The sequence below is a fragment of the Dendrobium catenatum genome, unplaced genomic scaffold, assembly GCF_001605985.2.
Source record: "Dendrobium catenatum unplaced genomic scaffold, ASM160598v2 original_scaffold_224352, whole genome shotgun sequence".
NCBI lineage: Eukaryota > Viridiplantae > Streptophyta > Magnoliopsida > Asparagales > Orchidaceae > Dendrobium > Dendrobium catenatum.
The window spans coordinates 282328-309277 of NW_021542761.1; the positions used below are offsets into that span (position 1 = coordinate 282328).

At 33.0% G+C, this 26950-nt stretch overlaps 1 protein-coding gene across 4 annotated transcripts; it reads left to right on the forward strand.

The window, feature by feature from the left end:
* The first annotated feature begins 967 nt into the window (after positions 1-967).
* LOC110100549 (protein AATF) lies at positions 968-25848 on the forward strand. Of its 4 annotated transcripts, none has more exons than XM_020828104.2 (14): positions 968-1029; positions 1909-2134; positions 2214-2308; positions 5897-5969; positions 14641-14715; positions 14838-14948; positions 15067-15100; positions 17738-17831; positions 18905-19007; positions 19106-19201; positions 19285-19317; positions 25062-25161; positions 25310-25394; positions 25470-25848. In XM_020828104.2, exons 2-14 carry the CDS (start codon positions 1922-1924, stop codon positions 25591-25593), a joined length of 1236 nt encoding a protein of 411 aa, XP_020683763.1. In that variant the 5' UTR covers positions 968-1029; positions 1909-1921; the 3' UTR covers positions 25594-25848. The 4 variants fall into 4 exon arrangements, with proteins under 4 accessions (XP_020683763.1, XP_020683764.1, XP_020683765.1 ...); XM_020828105.2 differs by having other exon boundaries at positions 1909-2131; XM_020828106.2 differs by lacking the exon at positions 968-1029 and having other exon boundaries at positions 1991-2134; positions 5899-5969.
* Positions 25849-26950: the final 1102 nt, after the last annotated feature.

Here is a 26950-nt window from a genome sequence, read left to right on the forward strand (position 1 = left end):
CTTATTGCTTGGGTCCCATTTCAAGAGAAAGGAGGAGTCTATTTATAGATTTATGGAGTGGCATGACCCCTAAATAGATGAGAGATCAAGGGCAAAGGGGAGTGGTTAATTGGATGGCCGATGTTGAATCCCTTGATCATGGACCATTTGATGGACATTTGAATGTCTTAGTGATGTTGGAATTCAGTGATCTTGGGCTCGTTGGATTTGTCTTGTCGAGCCGCTCGATTCGACTATAAGCGCGTTATGTTTGAAAACCATTTGGTAATCCAAATTGTGGTTCGAACCTACCAACAGTTCTTCTAACTCTTGATTTGGACCCATTTAGACATGTATTGGATTGGATTTGGTGTCATTGGGTTCATATTCTCGAGACGCTCAATTTGACTATAAGTTTGCTGAAATCGGAGTTCAGATGGTCCCAATTTTAATTTTGGAAGTTTCCAACTTGATTTTGCATTGAGCTTTGTGCCGATCAAGATAATTTTTTGATAATGTATTGATAGCATTCAAGTTTTAAATTTGAATTACTTATTAATTCTAATTTTAATTAGCAGCAATAAATAATTATTATGAAAACTGTAATTAGGGTACTATTTTAATAAATATTTATTAATAAATTATTTATGTGTTATTTTAATAAGTATATAAATGCTAATTATAATGATAACTATCAAATTAATTATTTTATTATAATTTAAAATAATCAATCATTTAATTATTATTTGTACTTATTATTTCATATTTAATTACTAATTATATTATTAATTAATTAATTTACTTAATTATTAATATTTAAATTATATCAATTAAGTTAATCAATAATAACTTAGAGGCGTCTAGGTTTGCCTTCATCTTCTCTTTTCGTCGTTGCTGTTCGGCTTCGTTGCTTCGCAGGAGGTGTAGAGATTGCACGCGTTGCTTCGTCGGCTGTTCGACTTCGCTCCTTCGACGACTTTCCCGTCCTGACGGATCGGAAGTTACGACATTTTGATCGGAAGCAACAACCGGAGCTCGCTGCCTGTGAAGGTAACTTTCTACCTTTCGCGCGCTTTTCGGCCAAATCCCATAAATCCGCCGAACCGAGGGATTTAGTAAATCCGGGATTTAAGCCGTAAATCCTTAAATCCGGGATTTACCCATCGCTGGGATTTAACGAGCGCACAAAAACAGTTTGGCTGGATTTGGCGTAAATCCGACTTAAATCCCTCTGTAAATTCGATACCAAACAGCCCCTTAGTCCTCCACCAAGGCACGACTTTCTTAACGCAACCGTAATCTTGCCGTTGTAATTCAACCACCGGGCTGAGATTCAGCTCTCCTTCTTCTTCTTCTCAACACTGAGTTAGTTGACGACGCTCGCCCAAAGCTTTCACTTGTGGTAGATATCTACACCTTTTCATCCTTCTTCTCCCCCTTTACTCCCGCTACTCCACCTTTACGCTGCCCCTGCTATCTCTGCTGCCATTGCGACATATAGGGCATCTGGATTATGCTTAACTCAGTTGATAAATTGTTTATAATTTTTGCTGCAAGTAATTTTTGGCCCTTTTGTTTTGCTGGCATCGAATATGTAACGTTATATTATAGCTGGTGTTAGCTTTTTGGTTGACTGACTTCTTTAAATAAAAAAATGAACAAGTAATATTTAAATTTTGTTTTGAGATCTAAATGCTAATATACTATGTTTACTTCTTGATACTAGAATATCTGTTGATTAAAATAATTAACTACAAAAATCATAATCACCGTTGATCTTTTTAGATAACATCAAGATATTTAAATAAGGTAACTTTACACCAAAACATAACTAAATATCATTGTTAATTACATTTGATTGTCATTTATATAACATTATTATTAACATAAAATTGAACTGAACAGTTGACTTGATGTGTTATTCCTCAGTTTCACTGGCAAGATGAGATCCACTTTCAGGCGTTCTAAGCGTTCTAAGAGAAGTAATGATGCGAGTGAAAGTAGTTTAGAATCGGATGGATATGATGAAAATGTGGTTGGATCTGACAGAGTTTCAGAGATGGAGATGGGGTTAACTTTAGATCAGTCTGAGAAAAATGAAGAAAATAATAGTGGAAGCGACTATGAAGATGAGGATGCTGAAGAGTGTGATGTAGTGTGTTTGCTATCTTTTCCTCTTAATTTGAAACCTTATTCTTTTCAGCTTGGCATTGACACTTTTTATCATTGCATAGGAGGAAGGGGAAAATGCTGAAAAAAGTGGTGGTCAAAGGGATACAGAAATGGAAGAGCTTGAGAAAGAGTATCAAACTATACGCAGCGTGGAACAGTAAGATTTTGAATGTTACTCCTTTTAAAGCAATTAATATTTCCCCTCTTCTATCTATTATATGGTTTTAATTTCAGCAGTGAAAGGATTTATTTGAAACTGATCAGGTTTTCTTTGTTTTTTGAATGAGTAGTATTTGGTTCTAATGTTATGTTTTGTTCATTTATTGCTTAATAATTGATCCATTTGAGCTTTTGTTTGACCTTATATTGTACAAGTGTATTATCTTTATTGATTGAAGCTTATTGAACTATTCATATTGTTAATAAGGATCTTATTCCACATGATGTATGCAGTTATTGAGAGCTCAATAATTGCTTAAGGGAATCCTTTTTAGATGTGAGGTAATGTGGAGGTGAAACATTGAGCATTACTATTTGCATGAATGACCCATCAGTTTTTTTTTTTATAAATACTCTCTTACCTAATTAGCCGAGCCAGAAGATTGGGATAAATGTTTGTTGTTGTTCTATTCTTTTATCTCATTAGATTTGATTGTCGAAACTGCAATATACTGATGATGTAATATTTTCTTTAGCATATTAGGGAACTTCTGTTGTACTCTCTCATTTTGTTCTTATTTAGCTCATTAATCTTAATCACAAGTCACATTTTTTGAACTAAGTGGCTTTCTTATCGTACTCTCTCATTTTGTTCTTATTTAGCTCATTAATCTTAATCGCAAGTCACATTTTTTGAACAAAGTGGCTTTCTTATCATATTAGGGAACTGCTTTTAACAAATAATTGTCACTTTTGAAGGAAACTTATCATATTTATTGAGACACTATCATAGATTGGTTTGAAGCATTGATTAGGTTCATTTCATTGTGATTGGAGTTGTAGGTTTGAATCACACCAACAACCATTTTGCATTGCAGGGTTAGGATAAGCACATCATCCTTTCCTCAAACCCATATTTGAGGGAGTCTCATGCCTTGGAATACCCTGTTTATCTAGGCCACTTATATTTAGCGACTTAGGTGGTTAGCTTACAACTGTTTAAGAGCATATGAATTTGGGTTTTATATGCTTTGATAATACAAAGAAGTGTGAAATGGATGAGATTCTGAAGATAGTGTGGTAGCTTATCTAGGGGTGGAGTGACAAACAATTATATTAGAGAGGCAGTTGTAGTAATAATTATTTGATGATTATGTTATGTAAAATAGAGTTAATTTGTTTAGATGAAATAAGTTTTATCAAATTAGATAGGTGGATAATTTCTTGGTTAATAGATCAAATGTAATATGATTTTGGGCTTTTCCCAATATTATTCTAATATTTACCGTTGTGTGTTTTAATTGCTTTAGGGTGCGTTGGGACGACTGCAGCTGTCGATAAAGTAGGTTGTGAAGTTATGGTGCAGAAAGTTACTTTTTGAACTTGCTGTACAGAAAATAGTATATTTTGTTTGGATGATATAACTGTGGAGCTGTTGTGCTGCAGCTGTGTGGAAACAAATTACCTAGATACCCTTATATATATTAAAATAAAAGAAATTTGTTTAAAAGATATTTTTTTAAAAAATATATATACGATAACCAACTAACAATTTTAATTTAAAAAAAAAAAGATATTTTTTTAAATTTTCTTTGCCGGTGCAAAGAAAATCCCTCCCATACAGCCGTAGAACTCCAAGCGCCTCCGGCCTCGGCTGCCCAACCTCAATAGTTCCGTCGAGCATCGTTTAGCCATTTTAGCTCAAAATCTCTATTAAATCCCACAATCAAATGGCAAAAATACAGGAGAGAAAATGCCGGTAGCTCACTTTCACTAAAGATGGGAGGAGAGGGCGAAAGAGAAAGCCAGCGGCTCCAATCTCCAGATCCTTCCAAATTGTTTTCTTTCATTCCAAAAGATTAACAAAAGAAAAAAAAAAAAAACGCACACATTGAACTTGAGACCGATTGTTTTTCTTTTACAATGACATATGGTAGAACTCTGGATTGAAGGAAAAAATCGAAGGATCACATGACGATGATCAGCTGAAGAAGCAAATCCTCAGAAGGAGGCAGAGGATATGGAAGAAGAGATCGATATTAACACCACCCAGTTAATTCAGAACTTCAATCAATTTCAGCAGCAAACCATAAGAATGTACAATGCAATGCTTGATGGAGAGACAACAATCCAACTCTTTCCCCTCAGAAAAAAAGAAATCGTAAAATTTACATAGTCAAGGCATTTAAATAAGATGATTGGAAATACATAATAAAATGGATTAGGAAAAGTATTCCACAAATTTTAGAAGTCATGCAATTATATAAGGCAGGCAAACAAAAGTAAATCAGGATGCTTTGATCGAGCAATCAAAAGAAGAACAACGACTGATCCTATTGCTAAGGATCTTTAAAGACCTCAATACCCTTATGAATGCATCTCAAAGTCGCCAAAAATGGATCAAAAACCACATTTCTAATCTCGGAACAGATGGAACAAATATGACAGGAAGTAAAATAAGATTTGCAGATGAAACAGACCAGTGGCTCTCCCTTTTGGAAGAGGTTGGACATAAGCTGCGAGGGGTCAACGAGCTTCTTTGGTGAGAAGAATTTCATGGCGAAGTACCATATAACCGCCATCCGGATTATTCCGGTCACCGTCTGGCCAAACCCTCCCCGCTGCCTTTGCCTCGCCGGCGTAGCCTGTGTAGCCGACATAGCCTGCGTAGCCACTGGTTGCACCATCGACGGCCGCCGAAGAACGCGATGAAGGATTAGGACAACTGGAGTAACTTACTGACCTCTCCCAGTTCTCAGAACTCCCGCCACCACTGCCACTCGAAAGCTCTTCCTTCGGCTCCGCCTTTTCTCCGCCTTTGCTCCGCCTCCGGCCATCCTAATCCTAGCTTCCCCCGGAAAATTTGATAAAGCCAATGGGTTTTACGGTGGAAGAAGTGCCGAACTTCACGGTGGAAGAAGAAGACACGGTGTATTTCGCAAGGCATTTACGTCTTTTTCTTACCCTCAAACAGCGGAAAGCAGCGAAAGCAGGAGCCGACTTCAGGACGGAAAAAGCAGCCGCGGGACGCAAAAATTTTGAGAACGTAGCACGACCTTGTCTCCCCAAACCCCAACTCGGTTGCGTTTCCTACCGTACAGCAGGGAAAACGGTGTCCCAAACGCACCCTTAGTTGTAGCTGAAAATTTTGCTGTTTCTTTCATAAAAAATCAATTCTTTGTCATTTTATAAATCACTCACTGCTGATGTTATTTCATTATGTTGTGTCCAATTATCCAATTAAACAACTCGTGGAATATGGCATTGTATTTGTTTGGAGTTGCAACAACAACAACAAGCCTTTATCCCACTTCATGGGGCCAACTACATGAATCAATTTTCTCCATTGTGTCCTATTAAGAGTCAAAATAGATCTTTGTAGTGTTTTATTTTTTTTGTTTAATATTGTGGATTACCGTCCAATAAGAAGGGGTACCTTACCTTAGCATTGTTTTTCCACATGCACTTCTAAAAATAGATCTTACCTCATTTCTATGAATGTTTATTTTGGCTTTCTTTACAAACGAAATTTTTTCCCAATGTTGTATCCTATTAGTAATAATCTTTGCCATGATTTGCCAACTAGAGATCTTTTGAAGAGTTTGAGGCATCGTAAGGATGAAGATGCCATTAAAGGTCAAGCTGTGAAGAATCAAAAGGTAATGATATTGGGATGCCTTGGCTAGTATTTCGTGCCATTGTTTTATCTCATGTTCTTCTTTTTTATCATATGTCGTGTCACCTGCTTATATTCCCTTTTTCTTTATTTAATGCTTTGTTGTAGCTCGCATATGCAGTCACTCAGTTGTTTCAGATTTATTTTCAACTTATTTTCTATGCCTATTTCTGTTATTATATTGTTGAAAATTCTCGAGGACTTTGAAATTTAATGGGGAATGCTTAACTTCATGTGCACTGTCTAGGATTTGGAAGGAAAACAAAGCAATTCTTTACTGAACTTTTGCACATCTTTTTAGTCTTGGTTGTGGGTATCTATAAACACTTTTGAAAGGATTACAGATTGATAGGTGACTTGGAGTTTTGCATAAATTCTGTTTGAGAATCTGGAGTGAGGGGGTGGGCGAGATCTTTAGGGGTCTCTAATGTACAATCTTCTATGTTGGCTTTCTTTCTAGCCGAAACGTCATCTAACATAAAAGATATGTGAATTCTAATTTCTCATGGATGAATCAATGGAAGATGTACATAAAAGAACATGTTTGAGGGGATTAAGGGATGAGGAGTTGTGAAACCACACTACTTTCTATTATTGGGAGGGAGAGCATGAGAGGGAGATAGAGAGGGAGAAAGGTGGGAGAGATAGTGAGTCCACACAACCATTAGAAAAATTTAAGCGGGTTGTCCTTATAATCTTTGTTCATTGTATTCCATTGTGACCAAGAAGAAAAGTATAAGGGTGTCAATTAATGACCCAACATGCCAACCTTACCAAAAAAATCCGGGTTTGGGTTGATGTGCATTTCAACCCATTTATTAGACGAGTCGGGTTTGGGTTGACCCTTCAACTTGATTTTGACTTGAAAAATGATTTGTTTAATATTTTTTCATTAAGTTCTTTTATTTGTCGGTATAATTTTTTCATTTTTTATCAATTAACTTAAAATTTATAGTTAACTAGTAAATAAAAATAAAAATTTGAATTGAAATTGGTCATCGGGTTGGGTTCAAGTTGCTAGCGGGTTAGATTCTGGTTCACATTTTTGCCATTTGTGAAATGGGTCGGGTTCGGGTTGGCTGGATTTGAGTCAGGTTCGGAACCAATCCATTGACCCATTTTGATGCCCCTAAATATAAGATTTTCAACTTCTCTCTAGCTTGGAGGAGGAATATAGGCTTTCTCTAGCTTGGAGGAGGAATACAAGAGAGGGAGAGAGATATAGAGGTTACAAGGGCAATTTAAAATTTATGTCAATATCTTAACAAAATTCCAAATAACAAACGCTATGGAAGCCTATTTATAAGAAAATGGATTCAATTAGGGCCTTTTGTTGATGCAATAGGTGAGCACATGTCTAACGGAGGTGATGCACTTAGTGTATGAAGGATACATGTTGCATTGGGTGGTTAATAGATGCAACATTTCAAAAGTCCATAGATCGCAACAATTAATAAGTGGCTGAGAAGAGCTTCAACAAAGTTGAGGTGACTAGGAGTATGACTAATGTGGCTCAACTTTATCATTAAGGCTCATTGATGATCGAGACCGAGTGCATAAAATAAAGCATTATAGAGACTCAAATATTTAATTTATTGCTATTCTGAGGGATAAAAGATTATAAAATATTAGTATATATTCAATTTCAAAGTGTTGTATTGCAAATAATCTAAAAGTTACTTAAGGGATTGTTTGGTTCGCTGTAAAGTGAATGCAGTGTAAAGTAACTAATTTTAGGTTGTTTGATTGTATGTAAAGTGAATACATGAAAATTATTTTTGCTGTTTGGTTGGGTGTATGTAAAGTAAAATTAGCCCATTGCCCCTAACATTCACAAAAAAATCAAACATCGAAGACACCTTGCTGCTCTAGGTTCTCACACAAGGTGGTCCAACCATCCTGGGGCTCCAGGTTCCCCCACGGAATGGCCAGATCAACCAAATCACAAACATTGTGTTGCTCTGAAGTGTGGAATGGCATAGCTCGGAGCAATGGGTTGTAGCAATTCGTCTGTATTGTCCGGCTCTCACTCACTTGAGGGTACCCGCACTGCCTCCACTTGCTCCACAGAAGAACGACTCCCGTCTCGCTCCCGCACACGTGAGTTGGATTTCACAACATAGAGCCAAGTGCGGGAGCTAGATTGGATTTCGTGGGAGGAGGATTTTGCGGGAGGAATGTTACAGCATTGGATTTTGCTGAAAGAGCCAAGGGGCTGTGCTCGTGTGACCTGGTCGGGACAAGGTCATGCGAACTGGTCGAAATGGGAGGAGATGGAAGAACAGATGGAGCTGTAGCAGACAGATAACATACAAGGTCGTGCGAACTTAAACATTGCATGACGCTCTGAACTCGGAGGAGGATGGTTCTCGCATCAATGGAGAAGAAACAAACTTCTCTCTCGCTTATGTCTGGTGAATTCATTTTTCGCTTGATTTGAGTGTGTTTGCTCTACGTGAAAAATGAATTAGAAGTGGGAATTCCGAATACGTTAGGATGTAATTTCACTTTACCAGGTGTCAAACCAAACTCGCAAAAAAGTTAAAATACATGCATTTACTTTACTTTTCACCCAAAAAATATTCCAACCAAACAACCCCTTAATCTTCCGTGGAATCCCCACACATATGAGGTATGAAAATAAATGTAATGTGTTGAAGAGTCATCACACAAGAGGGTTGGCGGGAGTGCTATACAAAAAAATTAGAGGCTATGGATTCTCATTGTTTACAAGGAAACATCTCTCCCACTTATTTGTATATACAAAAGGAAAGAGCCCATACATTGCTCCCTTGGCATCAATCGACAGCCCTTAGACGGGTCAAGTGGCGGGCAAAGAGTTGATTGGATTATTGATTTTTGTGTTTGTTATTGTAATTATTTGTTTTATGTTTCTTCTATGTAGTTATATGTATAGATACTTATTGAAAGAATGAACAATTTAAATTTTCTTTTCCACCTTTTCTTTTCTACATGGTATTAGAGAAATATTGGGGTTCTTTTTTTTTCTTTCAATATTTACTCTTCCAAGAAGTCAACAATCATGAATGGTGAAAATTAAATCAAATAAAACCTCAAGGGGCTACATGCCTCTTACTGCTTGAATGGAAGAAATTATCTTAAGTGATCTTAAATTATTATGACTTTTAAAAAGAAAAGAGAATAGTTCTTCATATTATGGGTCCTCCTTTAGAATCGAAAGGCCCAAATTTTGCTTTGTTGGGATGAAGCAGATTCCATGGCATGGCATGGTTATTTAACACCATGATACCTAAAATTAGTGAGTCATACATGCTCTCAACAACCACAAAAGATGTCTGGGACGTCGTTAAACAAACATACTCAAAAGTTAAGAATACTGCTCTCATCTACGAGATCAATAGTAAGATCTCAACAATCAAGCCAGGTAACCACTATGGAATTGAATATTTTAATGTAAAAAAAGTTTATTTGTTTGAATTAGACTATTTCTAATATTTTAAGATGAAGTGCAATAATGATGCGATGATTCTTAAATAGTTTATAGGAAGAGAATTTGTTTTTGAGTTCATGACAAGACTAAATAATGAATTTGATTAAATTCATGTTCAAATCTTGGGTAGATAACCTATCATATTTGAATGAAGTCTTCTTAATTATATGTGCCAAAGAAGAAAGAAGGATAGTAATACTTAACAACCCTATTTTGAAATATTTGTTATCACAATTAATGAATCTCATGTTAAAGGACTTATCATTGATTCTTCTTAAAAAGAATGATTAAAATTTTCTCCCAAATACAATTTTTAGTGTGAATATTGCAAAAAAAAAAAAAAAAAACAACAATAACAACATCATGCTTTTATCCCACTACGTGGGGTCGGCTAAGTGAATCCTTTTTATCCATTGTGCCATGTTAAGAGTCAAATCCTTATTTAAATTTAATAAATGATGTCATTTCTAGTAGTCTAGTACTTTTAAACAAAGTCTTTTTACGTCTACATTTACCTAACATGGTCCAAATCTAATACATCTACTCTCCTAACTGAGTGATTGGAAGATCAACATTTGATGTGGCCAAACTATCTTAGGCGACTCTCTTTGATCTTATTTGCCACTGGAGCTATGTAACCTTTTTATGTATATACTCATTTCGCATTCTGTCTCTATGAGTAAAACAACTCATCCACGTGAGCATCTTCATCTCTGCGAAACTTAACTTAATTTTATGCTTCTCTTTGATGGCCATCATTCTGCACATAAAGCATCGTAGGTCTCACCATCATCTTATAGAATTTTATCTTAATTTTTTAGGAGTATTTTTCTATCACACTAAGTCCAATTCATACCTCCACTTCAACCATCCAACTTGAATTCTAAAAAAAATCCATGAAAATCCTAAAAAAAAAGGTACATACAAAAATGTTGGCCATGAAAATTTCGATGGCCATGGTGGAAATAAAGGCCACTCAAATGGGCAAGCTTGTCTTGTCGAATCAGAATGGTTAACTAAGTAGAAATTGATAAACATAGTTATTTCCTCAACTTTCTAAAAAAAATCGTTAGGGTCATGCTCTTTAATCTAAAATGGTATGAATTCTAACCTCTGTTTTTTATGACTCAAATAATTCTCTTCTCACATAGATCCTAGATTAAGATGCCATTGATCACATGACAAGACTCGTCAACTTTTTTAAACTTATAAATCTTAGCCTAGTAATAGGTAAATAGATGTTGCTGATAGTTCCCTAACAACTATTACAGGTTAAAAGGAATATTCCTATTTCTCTCACATTAACTTTAAAAATGAATGTTTCTCACATTATAAAAAATCTTTTAGTAATCCATAAAATCACAAAAAATCATAATTCCAATATTACTTTTTTTGTTAGTTGTGTATTTAGGGCCTCAGTACGAGGTAGATGATTTGGCAATACTATACTTTCTTGAAGACAAATCACTTGCAATGTTCCTTCATCTCTACTCTCAATACAGAAATCATTTGGAAATATTATTATCGGCTATGATATTTCTCTTTTATATTCTTGTAGTATGTGTTTCCTTGTCTTTTTATGAATGTTAATATTGAAGTTTTTTGTTGTGAGATATGTGAAATTGTAAACCATCATGTTTTTTTGAAGTGTTTCTAGACAATCTACTCGTTTATATTAATTCATTTGGATATTTAGAGGCCCTTAAGAGTCCCTTACATTTTGGATCTATAAGACTTATCACGTGGAAGGCATATATATATATATCTTATCAAACAAAAATATGATGTCAACTTTATTCTTCCTATCTTTATTGCTATGATACAAAAGTCAATTTAAAGCTGAAATCAGGATATTTCACACAAATATTGCTAATGTTTATTTTAATCAGGCTATATTCTTTCTTCAATCAAGAATGTATCATTCACTAATCCTCTTGTTCTGACATCCCCCAACTAATGGGGTGATAGAAAGAAATTTGTCACATTCTGGAACTCATCAAGGCTCATCCTTTTCAAATCAGATATATTGGGTAGAATCAGTCATAATGGTTACATACCTAATCAATCGAACACCCTCAAGAATAATCGGATTAAAAGTTTCCTAAATTATCTTATAGTATTTTTCCTTTATAAATAACTTTTTAAAAAGTTTCTAAAAATACTTGAGTGCATTGCTTCTGTACACACCCAAAACAATACCAGGATATGCTTGATTTAGTGTGTCTTTATGAGGTATTTCTTCACTAAAAAACGGCATAAATGTTATAACCCAATTATAAAAAGATTTATTTACTTCAAAAATGTAACTTTTGATATATATTAATATATTTTTTAATTATACTAATCTTTAAAGGGGAAACAACCTATTAGTAGATAAGTTTGATAAAACTACTCTATTTTATCTTGACATTCAAATTATACAAACTCTAATCACTTTACCCTTTCAGATGAATCAGATCTATATAACTACGAATAAACTCAACCAAAGTCTCTAGCATGCTAAAGTCTCAATGCCGTCATAAGGTAACAATGATCAACTATTTGCGCATGTTTTCTTATAAACATCTTTTCAAAAAATTTTCTCCTAGACATGAAGCCTTACTAATATTAGCTCCCACTCTACTTGAATATAACAAATCCTATTTAAGGCATTAAACAATAATAGTTGGATGAATCCCATGAGAAAAAAATATGAATATCTTGGAAAAGAAATATCACAGTGGATAGCTTCCAAAAGAAAAAAAAGCAGGTTGCAAATGAATCATTCATTAAAACATAGAGCATCCAGAAGTTTGGAGAGATACAAAGCAAGGTTCTTTGTTAAAGGATATAGTTAATCATATAGAATTAACTATGAGAAAATATTTGCTTCTATTGTAGAAATGAATACAATTAGCATTTTAATTTCTCTTTTTGCTAACCTTAAGTGTTCTATGCAACAATATGATGTGAAGAATACTCTCTTATATGGAGATATTAAAGAAGAAATTTATATGAAAATTTCACGAAAATTTAACAGCCTTTTATAAAAAATAAGGTGTGCAGATTAAGAAAAGCACTTTGTGGCCTCAAATAATCTCTGAGAGCATGGTTTGACATATTTATAAAAGTCTTGTATGAAATATGGTCAAAGGGACCATTCTCTTCATAAAACACTCCATTGATGAAAGAATTTCAATATAGATGATAGTGAAGGAAAAGAATCACTCAGGAAAAACTCGCAAAAGAATTTGAAATCAAGGAAAACTTAAATATTTCATGGGTATATAAGTTGTTGCTCAAATAGAATAATGAGTTTTTATATTTCAACAAAAATATATTATGAACCTATGAAGGGAAACAAAGATGACTGATTGGAAGCCATATGAATCTCCAATTGAATCAAATCAGAAATTAGATATAGATGATGAAAAAATAGAAGTGGACATCGAACAATATCAAAGATTAATTGAGAAACTAATTTATTTATCACACACAAGCTTTGACATTGCCTTTGTTGTGAGTCTCATAAGTAATTTATGTACAAACCCAAAGAATTTTACATTCAAGCTGCTTATAGAGTTATCAGGTATCTTAAATCAAGTCCGAAAAAAAAAATCTCCCAAATAACATGATACTTCACAACTTAAATATTATATTGATGCTGACTATACTGGATCAACAATGGATAGGGCATCGTCACCAATGGATAGGGCATCCGCATCGGAATACTGTATGCTTCTTTGAGAAATCTTACAACATGAACAAGCATGAGATACCTTTTAGTTTCAAGATGCAATGCTGAATCTGAATTCAGATCAATTGCTTAAGGTATTTGCAAACTCCAATGGATTAAAAGCATTATAGAAGATTTAAAAATTAGATGGGAAGCAAATGCAAATATACTGTGTAAATAAATTTGCCATCAACATTTCTCACAATCTTGTACACTGTGGTCTTACTAAATATTTGGAAATGAATAATATTTCATACAAGAAAAATTAAAAAGTGGATTGATCTGTACTCCGCACATTCCAATTGGAAGACAATTTGTTGTCATATTCACTAATGACTTGGCAACCCACATTTAATAATATTATAAGCAAAATTGAAATGATAGATTTCTACCATCTAGTTTGACTGGGAGTGTTGAAGAGACATTAGATCAAGAGGGGCTGGCAGTAGTACTAGTCAAAGCCAATTAGAGGCTACGGATTCATTGCTTACAAGAAAATACCTCTCTCACGGATTCATATGCAAGAAAAAAAAGAAAGAGCCCATAGACTGCTCCTTTCACATCAATTGGCAGCCCCTATATGGATCAAATGGCTGGTGGATAGCTGTTGGGATTGTTTTTTTTTTTTGTTTTTTAATTTAATTATTTATTTATTTTTTCTTTTATGTAGCTTCCTTAAAATAATGAACAATATAAGTTTTTTCTAGTCGTTTCTTTTCTACGATATGCATATTTTTCTATTAAGTATTTGATTATAGACTTATGTAATGTGACAATTGCAATTGGTTGATTGATATTTCTAGATTGGTATATTAAACACCGCCTATGAGACACTCATCTACAATTTGTAACGCCTAATAATCACAATAAATTTGGAATTTCAAATATTGGTGTTGGGGGATTGATATCAGATTGGATTAATTTTTTCCTTGAGGAAAAAGCAGTTGGAACTTATGGGTACTGTTAATATTGTTGCTAACTTAAAATTTGTCTATGTTGATGGTTAATTTTGATCTCATTTATTTGAATTGTAATATGTTGTCATTTTGTAATCTTGTGTTGCATTGAGGTGTGTTGTTCGTAATAAGTTAGGCATTTCTCTTATTGTTATATTGATTATACAAGATACTTAGTAAATCAATTAACTATGTTCTGAACCAAAGGGGTGGGGTGCATGCTTTACTTATTTCTATATTTTCATTGCCACGCTAATCATAAATTTGGAATGATAAGTTTTTAAAGAAACACAGAAGCAACACATTGCCAAACAAAACATAGTTTCCTGTGATTTTAAATCCATTTTATATAATGATACTCAAATGTCTGCAATATGCTTATCAATTAAATTTTATTTTCATGATTTTTCTTGTGCTGAGAGTTGTGTTATGCTTCAACTTAGATGCTTTCATTTCCTGCCATGTGAATTCTCATTAACAATGCTTTTCAAGCGTACTGTCTTTTTCACAGGCTCTTTGGGATAAGACCTTGGAGTTTAGGTTCTTGCTTCAGAAAGCTTTTTCAGCTTCCAATAAGCTTCCACAGGTTTGCTTAAATAAACAATATCCATTCTATAATTGGATAAATATTTCCCATTATTTAATTAACTCTTTGTGATGTGTATTTACTGCTCTTTACCGTGCCTTGGCTTATGTGAGTTATTTCAGGAACCTGTCAAGTCATGCTTTTGCAATGCAGATACGACAGTTGACCAAGCCTATCTAGAATTGATATCTTCATCTAAGCAGACTTTAAATTCGCTGTTGGAGCTACAGGAGGTATCACTGATTTGCCTATTTTCTTGGTTGTGGTCAATTTGTGGCTGAAGAGCATATTTCTATACATGCTCTGTTTTGGGCAATTTTGATTGATATGCTTTTCCTATGGATTTCTCAGGCTTTAATTGAGAATAACCACTCTATTACTCAAGGTGCGGTTACTATGTCTTCTCTGGTAGTTATTGGTTTCTTTAGATTTAAATATCATCAAGTAGAAGCTGCAGTTTTACCCATTTCATTTAGAAACACACGTTTTTTATAGAGATTTAAGCCTTCTAGATTAACTGATTTTTTTATATTATCATCAAAATAGTGTCTTTCGTGCTGTGATTATATTGTTCACTTGTGGATTTAATTATACATTGGTCACATTATGGTACCCATGTCTCTTAAAAACTTTTAAATCTGTTATAACTTTTGTCGTATTGGAGAAAAAAAGAATTGTATGATCATCAGATATCGTTTATGTGATTGTCGCATGCTGATAAGATGATTCCTTGAATGTATACTTGCAAGTTGCACAAGACAATTTGCTACTGCACCTAATAGACGACACAGTAGTTGGGAAAAGGCCGAGCAAAATGTCTATTTGATGGTAAGATTGGTGGGCTTGTGGACAAGTAAATCCATGGGGGTCATTTACAAATTTTCATTGAAGAGGATCATACATGGTCCTTGTGTAAATATTTACATTGTAATACAGGGAGAACTAGCATTCATAATTCTAACGATCTGAACTCCAAGCATGGTTTGTGAAAGGGTTAATACTTCAGGGAAAAAAATCATGCTCCATCTTCTTTTCTTTTCTATTTTGAATAATGTTCACCATCTGCCTCTCTAGGTCCATCCATTGCCAATTGACCTTATCAATGGACAAACCGTATCTCGTAAACCTCAATGTAAACTATTCTGTTTGTCTAAATTTCAAGCTTTAGGAACGCAATTATATCTATGCAATATTTGTTAAAATTCTTTCAACATATGTGTGATGAGTTGTTTTCAATGATTAAGATGCAAAAGAGTCATTTGCTTATATATATGCAACAGAGTATTTATGGGCGCCTTTTGGAAGTGTATGGGAGAATAACTAGAATAGTTTCTTCTATCTAGTACCCTGAGGCTTACCCATATAAAGAACGAAAAACATTATTTATCCATTGTTCCTCTTAAACGAGGTATAAGAATGCTACAGCTCAAAAGGCAGAGGAAGGTATAGTTAAAATGAGCATTTGAACTTAATGAATTGAATATCTAAAATTGGAATTGGAACTTGTGGACAAGTTTCAGTGAATCTGAAGTGCGTTTATTCTAGTATTTTTGTTTACGGTGCCATTGCATATGCTTATTGCCATGTAGCTTAGCATAGTCATTTTTGTGTGGTCTATAGTGTTGCAAATTTTGTTTCACAATTTATTGGGCTATGCGTTAATTGCTATTGACACGTACAGTGACATATGAATATCTAATTGTGTAGGATATTTTAATGCATTCTGTGGTGCATCTTTCAAATTATTTATTGTCACTTAAATCTAATTATTTTTTATTTTCTTTAATGTTGGATAGTTCCCTCTTGTTGCTGAATGTTTGATTTCCTCTATCTTAAAACGAGCCCTTAGAAAAATTGCGTTCCAAATATTCTATAGAAAAACCAATGTGAGTTTGTCTTCAAAGATTACCTTCTGCCATAATCTATTAGTTTCATGAGACCAATTCGCATTCATTTTTCTAACAGGAAGGATACGCATTTGAGTTGATTAAGTTGGGACCAAGTCGAGGCCCTAATTTGGATTCAAATGAATTTTGAAAGTCATGGATTTAAAAATCTTCAATACCTAGATGTATGTTTACTTGGATTTCCTTCCCAAACTTCTATTTTTTTTAGTGAGGATATAACTTTGGTTTGAAGGTGGGTAAGAGGTGAAGGCTAATTTGGATACATGAACTTGAGTCATAGAATTAAAATCTCATATACCTTCGTAAGTCATGTTGCTTTGGACTTCCCTTCAAATCATAATCTTTGAGTGAACTTGTGTTTGTGTTTTGATCTTAACATTATTATTTAATGGTATTGACACTTATATTCATTTGTCCATCAAATTTATCATGTTATGTTGCCTATGATCCACAAAGTTGGTCTTATCCAACTTGATGTTGACTTTTTCACTATTTGTCTCCGGCCCCCTTTTTGTGAAGCTATCCATCCTAAATTTTTTTATTGATTCTATCTGTTTATTTGCTAATGGTTCCTCTTTCCTCTGTTATAGATATTGAAACAATGTTAAATTGATTCTCATAATATTACTCTCAATAGTTGTAATCGCTACGCTTCTGCTGTCTAGTCACACCTCACTTCATCATTCTTCTTTTTCCAGCCTTCCATTATGGAACTCCAATTCTGCTATTAGCTTAAAACACGTGAGGCTAATATAATTCACCTCTTATAGCTGTAAGTTCAGTTTCATAATCTAGTCTTTCTCTGTCTGCAGATTTGGGTCTTCTGGCATATTTGTTACTAAATCTGCATTTAACTTTCTTAGGCCACATTTTCCTATTTAATATTTTTATCTTTGCATGGTACTATCCTGGACTTTCAAGTTTGTTAGAATATCTATGGTTTCTGATCTAGGTCTCCATTTTATTTTGAAATCTAATCTATATTAATTCTTGCCATGATGAACTTTTCCTGAGCAACGATGAGAAAAAATGTATTTGATTTATTTCCTTTGATATTGCATGCTGTTTTTACTTGTAAATTTAGTTAACTTGATACGCCTTCTCTCTTATTTAAGGAAATGGTAAAGGTTCTTGCAAGGATGATGATTTATCTTTAGATTTCAAGGGAGAAGATGAAGAATGGTCAAACATATACAAATCATATGACAGGTTTATTGATGGTTCTCCATATTTTAAGAAATATTATCAAAATTGCTCATGCATCACTATTAGCTGAGATTATATGTTTTTTCCCAATAATTTTTTTATTCAAAACCATTCTGACCTCTGATAGTGGTTCCAGTGGGGTTGATAGGACAAAAGACTAGAAGAAACGCGTAAAAAAGCTTAATGATGATTATAATCTGTTTTTGGAGTGAGTTATATGCTATTTTTAAGCATAAAAAAATTAATCCATTGAGCTTACTTGCATTTCTATACTATACAAAGTCAATTTAGAAGCAACATTTAATTTTTCATGCTAAGAGCACTTGATGATTTCCAAGCCTTTTTATTTCCATGGGTGGTTTCTCCTTAGAAATGTTTGGCTTACTCATATGGATTTGGATTGATGATAAGGTTTGGTTTTTCAGGCTGTAGAATAGGCTAGGTGGAGTTTCTGCTTTTACTTTTTTGTTAGGGTTGATGGCAGGAACTATTTTATACCATCAAAGATTTCCTTTATCTAATTACGTAATGTGGGCAGTGGCGAAGCTAGAAAATTTTTTCTGTGGGGCTCGAAAATTCGATTTTAAAAATTTCCTTAGTCTTTTAACAACTAAATTGGTTTCAACACAAACTTTTTTGCACTATGTATTGTCATGCTCATTTCCTTATCATAAATACAAAAGCTTGTTTGGACTGAAGTTATTTATTTCTCATGGATGTGGAAAGAGAGATGAGGAGTAAATTAAAAGAAAAAGTTTGAGGCAATAAAATTTAAAATAGTTAAGACTTATCTGAAGAGCTTAATGGGAAGAAAATTTATGAAGGTACGGGTATCTCCATTGCATCACGTGGTGGGTTGCAATTTCAGAGTGGGAACTTAATTTGATCTTTTTGCTTAAATAGTATAGGACAAATCGGCAAATGAAGTTGCTACAGGAATCTGTAATTCTAACTCTTTCATTCATAAACGTGAGTTTGAGATGAGAAGAATTTGTGATTTCGTTTCTATATACGGTACTACTGCTACCTGTGATATGGTTTGTGTTGGAAATGCTGATATATTTTTTAAATTGCAGAATATCAACGTTCAGAAATAATTCGGTAGACAAATGGCATAGAAAGACACAGGTCACGACTGGTGCAGCTGCTTTCAGAGGCAAATTGAATGCCTTTAATCAGGTGGGCTTTGAGTGCCTGAATACAAGGAAATGTAGAGCATTTCCTTTTTAATTAATTTGTTTTGGTTTTACTTCTTTTTGTTGTTACTTTCGGTGTAGAATGTTAGTGACCAAATCAACAGCTACATGGGAGATCCTAATCGAATGATTAAGAGGATGCAATTAAGGGGTTCTTCAGTTGGTGTTTTTGGGAAAGTAAGAATATAATATTATCAATATTTGTGTTAGGAATTTTTTTTATGTACAAGTCTTTTGATTGCTATATTTTGACTCCGCAGGTGCCTGCGGTGCTTGAAAAAACAACAGAAGAGGTTTTTCACGAATCCTTGTTTATGTGATGCACAAGTTATCTCAAATTTAAAATAAGTACTCGGCAATGTCACTTACCTTTATTGTTATTTTTTCATTAATAAAGAAACAGTGAGTTAGCACTTAAATTTACCTATAATATATGGTTTTGAAATGATGTTATTAGTAAGTCATTGTAGGTCGTTTACTTAAGTTGCTTGTTAAAACTTGATTCCTTTCTCTTTGGTCGAGGGGCATTAATAAGCACCTCTAGATTATCGTAGTGATATTGCAAACGTTTGAAGAAAATTATATTTTACTTGATTACATGAAGTTATCAACACCATTATCATTGCAAATGTTTGAAGAAAATAATATTTTACTTGATTACACGATGTTATCAAGACCATTATCATCATAAGTTATCTTTCCTTACTATTTTATGATAGGCTTCTTGAGTACTTATCCACCATTCATTCCAATTTGGATCGATATTTATTGTTAATTACAAGCTTTTCAAGCTTGTTTTTTTGTTTCAGTGCCCAGCCTTCAGTTTTAGGAGTTTGGGCTTTAGGTTTCATTTATTATTATGAAAATTTTCTAAATTTCTAATATTTTAAAATCCAAGAGTAAGTAAGCCTAATATATATAAATAGAGAAAGCAAATCATAAAGTTTCAACAGAAGTGCTTTAGGCAATTTGAGAAAAGAAAGGAGTTAATAATGCTTATATTCAAGTCTGTAAGGATATATATATGCATGAGCTATTACTTGTGTATAAACACAAGGTGGTTTGACCAAGTATTTTTTTGTTTCAGTTGGACAACATCAAGGATCAACTTTTAAGCCCATATCTTTTTTCTTTTGTCATGGATGTTTTTACTAAACCTTTGCAAGAGGATATGCCTTGGTGTATGCTTTTTGCTGATGATGTTCTTCTATTGATAACACTAGAGAGAGATTGAAGGAATACTTTAATTATGGAGGTCAACCTTAGAGTCTAAAGATTTTCTTTTGAGTTGATTTAAAACCGAATACATGGAGTGTAATTTAGTAGTAATAGATCTAGTGGAAGAATTGTGACTTTGGGCGATCAAGTCATTAAAAAGAGAATACACATTTTAGATTCCTTGGGTCTATTGTTCAAAGTGATGGTGAAATAGATGGAGATGTTATTAGTAGAATTCAAGTTGGATGGTTGATGTGGAGGAATGTATTGGGTCTATTGTCTGATAAAATAATACCTCTCAAACTCAGGGGAAAATTTGATAAGGTGGTGGTGAGACCTGCAATGCTTTATGGCGCAAAATGTTGGCCATTAAAAAAACTATAAAATTAAGTAAAGTGTAAGAGAGATGAGAACACTGCTGTTGTCAGGTCCCAAGCCTTGGATGAGAAAAATGAAGGGTTGTATTAGGTAGTTGACTGCCAATATAAAATTTATCGAATAATCATGATATGAATATTTAAATACATTGTGTTAATGCTATGGCTTTTTCTGGAAGCGACGTGCTTTATGGTTTGAATATAGTCAGAAGTGTGCAATGGTCTTTGCACCGATGCCTGGGTACAATGTTAAATAAACAAGAATTATAACATCATAGGCAAATGTGGGCAAAGAACTTCATCCATGAAACTAGAATTAAAATGAGAATTTGGAATATAGGTTTTTTAACAAGCAAATTAATGAAATTAATATATATTATGATTCATAAGAAATAAATATTTTATGTATTTAGAAAATTAAATGTGTTAAAGAGAAGGCTAAGGAAATTGATAGTTTATGATTTAAACTATAATATTTAGGTAGGAGTCGTACTAGAAATGATGTAGGTATGATTATGGATAAGAGGTTGAAGGATAATATTGTTGAAATTAATAGAATTGGAGATAAATTTATAGCTTTAAATATTTTTGTTGATGCTAACATTATTAATATTGTAAGTGCTTATACTCCTCAAGTAAGTTTGGATATGTGTTTAAAATTAAAATTTTTGAATAACGTAAAAATTAATTAATACAAAAGATAAATTTTGAAGAATTTTTTTTTATTGTAGGAGATTTAAATAGACATGTTGGTATAGAGATAGAAGATTTTAAAAGCATTTATGGGTGGCTATGAATTTGGAGCGACTATTGAAGGTGGTAGGATCATATTAGATTTTTCTCTAGCTTATAATTTTGTGTTAATGCTAGGGTGATCCATGGAAGCGACACGTTGTATAACCTGAATATAGTGAGAAGTGTGCAAAGGTCGTTGCATCTGCGCTCGGATGCAGTGTTTAATAGGCAAGGGTTCTTACATCATGGACGGATGTGGGCAGTATGTTAGGATAATGGAATGTAGGTTCCCTACATGCAAATTAATGAAATTAATTGATATTATGATTTATAAGAATAGAAATATTTTATGCATTCAAGAAACTAAATGGGTGAGCGAGAATGCTAAGAAGATTGATAGTTTAATGTTTAAATTTTGGTATTCTGGTAGGAGTCATACTAGAAATGGTGTAGGTGTGATTATAGATAAGTGTTTGAAATATATTATTATAAAAATTGATAGAGTTGAAGATAAAATTATAACTTTGAAGATTATTGTTGATGATAAGATATTTAATATTATAAGTATTTATGCTCCTCAAGTAGGTTTAAATATATGTTCAAAATTAAAATTTTAGAATGACTTAAAATAATTAATACAAAAGATACATTTTGAAGAAAGAGTTTTTATTGGGGGAGATTTAAACGGACATGTTAATAGAGAGGTAGAAGATCTTAAAAGAATTCATGGTGGTTATGAGTTTGAATAGACTAATGAAGGTGGTAAGACTATATTAGATTTTACTCTAGCTTATAATTTTGTTATTGCTAATGTCTTATTTAAGAAAAGGGATGAACATCTCATTACTTATAAGAATAGATATAGTAAAACTCAGATTAATTATTTTTTTATAAGAAAAATATATCTTTTATATTGCTGATATTGTAAAGTTATTCCGAGTGAAAGTCTATGCACCAGTACAACTTATTAATTTTGTACTTAAAGATGAAGGGTCAGAGTATGAAAAAATATAGTATATCATTGTTTTAGGATTAGATTGTGACATTTAAAGAACTCTAACAAATATATCTTTGAGAAAAGATTCACGATCATAAGATTTTGTCGGTGTATGAAGAATCTAATGTTATGTGGGAAATAGTAGCTTATAATGTTAAAAATGTTGCAAAGGATTTGCTTTGAGTAAAAATAGTTGATGGTGAAATCAAAATGTATAATAAAAGATAAAAATAAGAAATGTTATAAAAATTGATTTAGATGTGAAAATTAATAATTATATAAAGTTGTTCTTTACGAGTCTAAGAAAGCATTCACCGATGTAAAAACTTTAACTTTTAATTATTTATATAATAAATTAGATGCTAAAAAGGGTGAAAGATATATGTATACGTTAGCCAAACAAAGAGATAGTAGTAAGGATTTAGTTCAAGTGAAGTGCATTAAGGATGAAGATAAAAAAGATGATATTCAACAAAGGTAGATGAGATATTTTGCTAAGCTTTTCAATGAAGATTGTGAAAATATGATTGATTTTAGTGACCTTAACACTTTAATTAAAAATAAATTATATTACTAAAATTGAAATTAGAGAGGTTTTAAAGAAAATGAAGTGTGGGAAAACTATTGGATATGTGATATTCCAATAGAGGCGTGGAAATGCTTAGGAGATGAAAAAAATTTTTGGCTTACTAAACTTTTTAATATTATTTTGAAGACTAAAAGGATGTCAGATGTGTGGAGAATAAGTGTTGATTCTTATCTTTAATAATAAATGTGATGCACAAGATTGTGCAAATTATAGAAAAATTAAGTTGATGTATCATACTTTAAAACTATGGGAGAGAGTTATGGAGCATAGGTTTCGACGTGATACTAATGTTTCTTAAAATCAATTTGGATTTATGCCGGGTAGGTCTACTATGAAAGACATACATTTATTGAGACATTTGATGGAGAAGTATAGAGAGAAAAAGGAAGATCTTCATATGATATTTATTGATTTAGAGAAAGCACATGATAAAGTTCCAAGAGAAATGCTATGGAGATTTCTAAAAAAAAAGGATTAATAATGCTTATATTCAAGTTATTAGGGATATATGTGCTGGATGTGTTGTGTTCAAACACAAGGTGGCTTGACCAAGTATTTTCCAATTTTAGTTGGATTACATCAAGGACTAGCCTTGATCCCATATCTTTTTGCTTTAGTCATGGATGTTCTTACTAGAGATTTGCAAGAGGATATTCTCTAGTGTATGCGTTTTGCTAACGATATTCTTCTTGTTGATAAGACTAGAGAGAAAGTTGAAGGTATTCTTGAATTATGGAGGTCAACCTTAGAGTCTAATGGCTTTAATTTGAGTAGATCTAAAACTGAATATATGGAGTGTAATTTTAATAATAATAGATCTAGTAGGGGGATTGTGATTTTGGGCGATCAAGTCATTAATAAGAGTACACATTTTATATTTCTTGGGTCTATTGTTCTGAGTGATAGTGAAATAGATGAGGATATTATTAGTAGAATTCAAGTTGGTTGGTTGAAGTGGAGGAGTGCATCGGGCTTGTTGTGTGATAGAAAAGTACTACTCAAACTTAAGGAAAAATTCTATAAGATGGTAGTTAGACCTGCCATGCTTTATGGCGCAGAATGTTGGCCATTAAAAGAGAAGCATAATATTAAGTGTTGCATAGATGAGGATGCTCAGGTGGATGAGTGGCTTTACGCTTAGAGATAGGATTTGAAATGAGCATATATGTAAAAAGGTTAGAGTAGCTCCAGTGGCAGATAAGATTAGAGAGAGTTGCCTTAGATGGTTTGGTCACATAAAACGCAGCCTTCCGATGACCCGGTTAGGAGAGTAGATATATTAAATTTGGCCTGTGTTAAGAAAGGTAGAGGTAGACCTAAAAAGTCTTGGTTAGAAAATATAAGAAATGATATTTTTATTAGATCTAAATGAGAATTTGACTCTTAACCGGACACAATGGAGAAAATAGATTCATACAGCCGACCCCATATAGTGGGATAAAGGCTGGTTGTTGTTGTTGTTGTGTGTGTATTGAGATTATTTGGATAAATATTTTGTCAATATCAAGACTCATCTGTTACACATGATTTGACGTTGATATCCACTTAAATCAAAGAAATTTTGGTCAAAAATGATTTTGTTTGGCGATGACTGATTTCAGCCCAAAGATTAGTTTGGTTTCTTCTACTTGATCGCAAGCCGACAATCAGTGTTTGCGATGAACCTTGGAAGTTTACCTAAGTTCTTACAGCAACCCGGGTAGCTTTATAGTGTTCAACCCAAGTAAACTGCCTGGGTTTGTTATGAATCCTTTCAGCTTGTAAGAGTTCAACTTAAGTAGCCTGTCGGGATCTTATATGAACTATTAAATTTTCCATGATTAAGTTAGAGCTTATTTATTAACTTTCAAAAAATGTTTTAAAAAATGATGATTTCGTTAAAAATTAGTCATATTTTTGGACAAATTTTGATCATCTTTAAAATCTATGTTGATTTGTAGAACAGTCTGAGCAAATAGTGGAATGGACTAGATTCACCATATTTATGCCGTTTATGGATGCTTTACTTTCTTATCACCCTGCTACTACAACTGCATTCATCACTCAAATTCATATATTCAAAATGATGCATCATTTTATCTGTTTTTTATTTTATTATTATTATTATTTTGTTACAAACAGGATGGGAATTTTGATGGAGATCCAGAACTTCTTGATGACTCTGAATTTTATCAACAACTACTAAAAGAATTCTTTGAATCATGTGACCCAACATCTTCTGGTTAGTTTATATTACTTGGAGAAGATCATTATGAGCCATTATATCAAATATCTTAACAACCTTGAATTGGAGGTTAAGTACTTGAAACAAATTGACCATTAAGCTTAGGTTACTGGGACTTAGATGCTTTGCTTCTGTTATTTTGCAGAGTCTGCTTTTTATGCCTTGAAAAAACTACAGCCAAAGAAGCGAAAAATAGTCGATCGTCGAGCTTCTAAGAGTCGGAAAATTAGGTAATATTCTATTTTCCTTTAGATATGCTTTTATATTTTTGCTTCCAGCTGCTTACTTTCACATTTAATTATTAGGTACAATGTCCATGAAAAGATAGTGAATTTCATGGCTCCAGTGCCAATGAACCTCCCTCCTATGGCCCCAAAGTTATTTGAGAACTTATTTGGCTTTGGCAATCCAAAATCTGCTGTGGCCTGAGTAACTACAGCAGGTTAGTTAGGCAAATGATGCAGAGATTCATGAAATTCTATTAGGAGTAAAATTTTACCTACTTGTAAATTATATATATTTTTTATGTCTTATAATTTGTTTAGGTTGGCAGTTGATGGTTTTTTAGTCTCAGTTTCTTTCATGATTGTTAAAGCATATGAGTGTTTGACTCAATATAACATTAAATAGTTGAAAATTGTATTGAAACTTTAATATTAGTAATTGACTTTTAGTTTTATGCAATTTTTTTACAATTTTATTGGACTTGATTTCACCTAATTTTGGGAACTGTAAACCTAAGGGGCTGTTTGGTAGCAGGATTTAAGCCGGATTTGAGGTGGATTTGAGCGAAATCCAACCAAATGGCATAAAATGCAAAACCAAATCTCATGGCAAATGAAAGTTGTGGTAGATAGAAAATTTCGTCTTTTCGTCTTTCCGCGCTGAATCCTGGATTTTTGAAATCCTGTTTTTTGTCGGATTTATGAAATCCATTGGCTTGAGAGGAAGAGTCCGCTTGTTAAATCCGTTATATCGCAAAGCAATCACACTTAATGCAATAGGATTTATCATGAATATTACCAAACAATTTTCAGGATTGTCTTAGGATTTTCGAAATCCGGATTTAAAGGATTTACGAAATTCTATTTAAATCAAATTCTGGGTGCGACCGAACAACCCCTAAGGGCCTTATCTTTTGAGCAAGGAATATTTTATTAAGGTTAAACTAATCAATAAAGGTGATATTCTTTTGATTGTTAATAAATTAGGATTGTTTTCATGATATCATGCTTGATATCTTTAACAGTTTTTTTTAGAATGATAATTCTAAAAATAGAAGTTTTTTAAACTAGTAACTATAGCTGCTCAGTAGTCATTAGTGTCATAGTATCTCTATTTAATAGATTAATGGTTTTCCTTTAATAATTGGTTAGCAATATTAGTAACTAGTTTATTAACTTATTTTTTAAAGAACGCCCAAGTAGAAATTCCTAATATTATATCTAAGAACTATGATTAACTATAATACAACAAAACAAACGATTAATAGGCATTGATGAAACATAATTAGTAGCTTGTTAAACACATTGAATTCCTAATTAAACATAGTTTGTAAGTATAAGTTATGTTTAGCAGTTGTAGACATGATTAAGTGCAAGGTCTAGTGAGCTTTAATTTAAATTTAAGGTCATTAAACCCAAGATTAGAACCATTAAAATTGATAACTCAGTAAAACTCTTACCATATTTGCAGTGATGAGGTAAAGCTCAAACAAAATTTCAATTATGTAACTATTTATTTTTTATAATGTTTGATATAAATTGGGGAACACTCAAGTGCTACA

Excerpts from the sequence above, each read along its gene's own strand:
- LOC110100549 (XM_020828104.2), top strand. The coding sequence starts at position 1,922 with ATGAGATCCACTTTCAGGCGTTCTAAGCGTTCTAAGAGAAGTAATGAT. Across the intron at positions 2,309-5,896 it reads ACTATACGCAGCGTGGAACA|AGATCTTTTGAAGAGTTTGA; the intron begins GTAAGATTTTGA and ends TTTGCCAACTAG. Across the intron at positions 17,832-18,904 it reads ATATACAAATCATATGACAG|AATATCAACGTTCAGAAATA; the intron begins GTTTATTGATGG and ends TTTAAATTGCAG.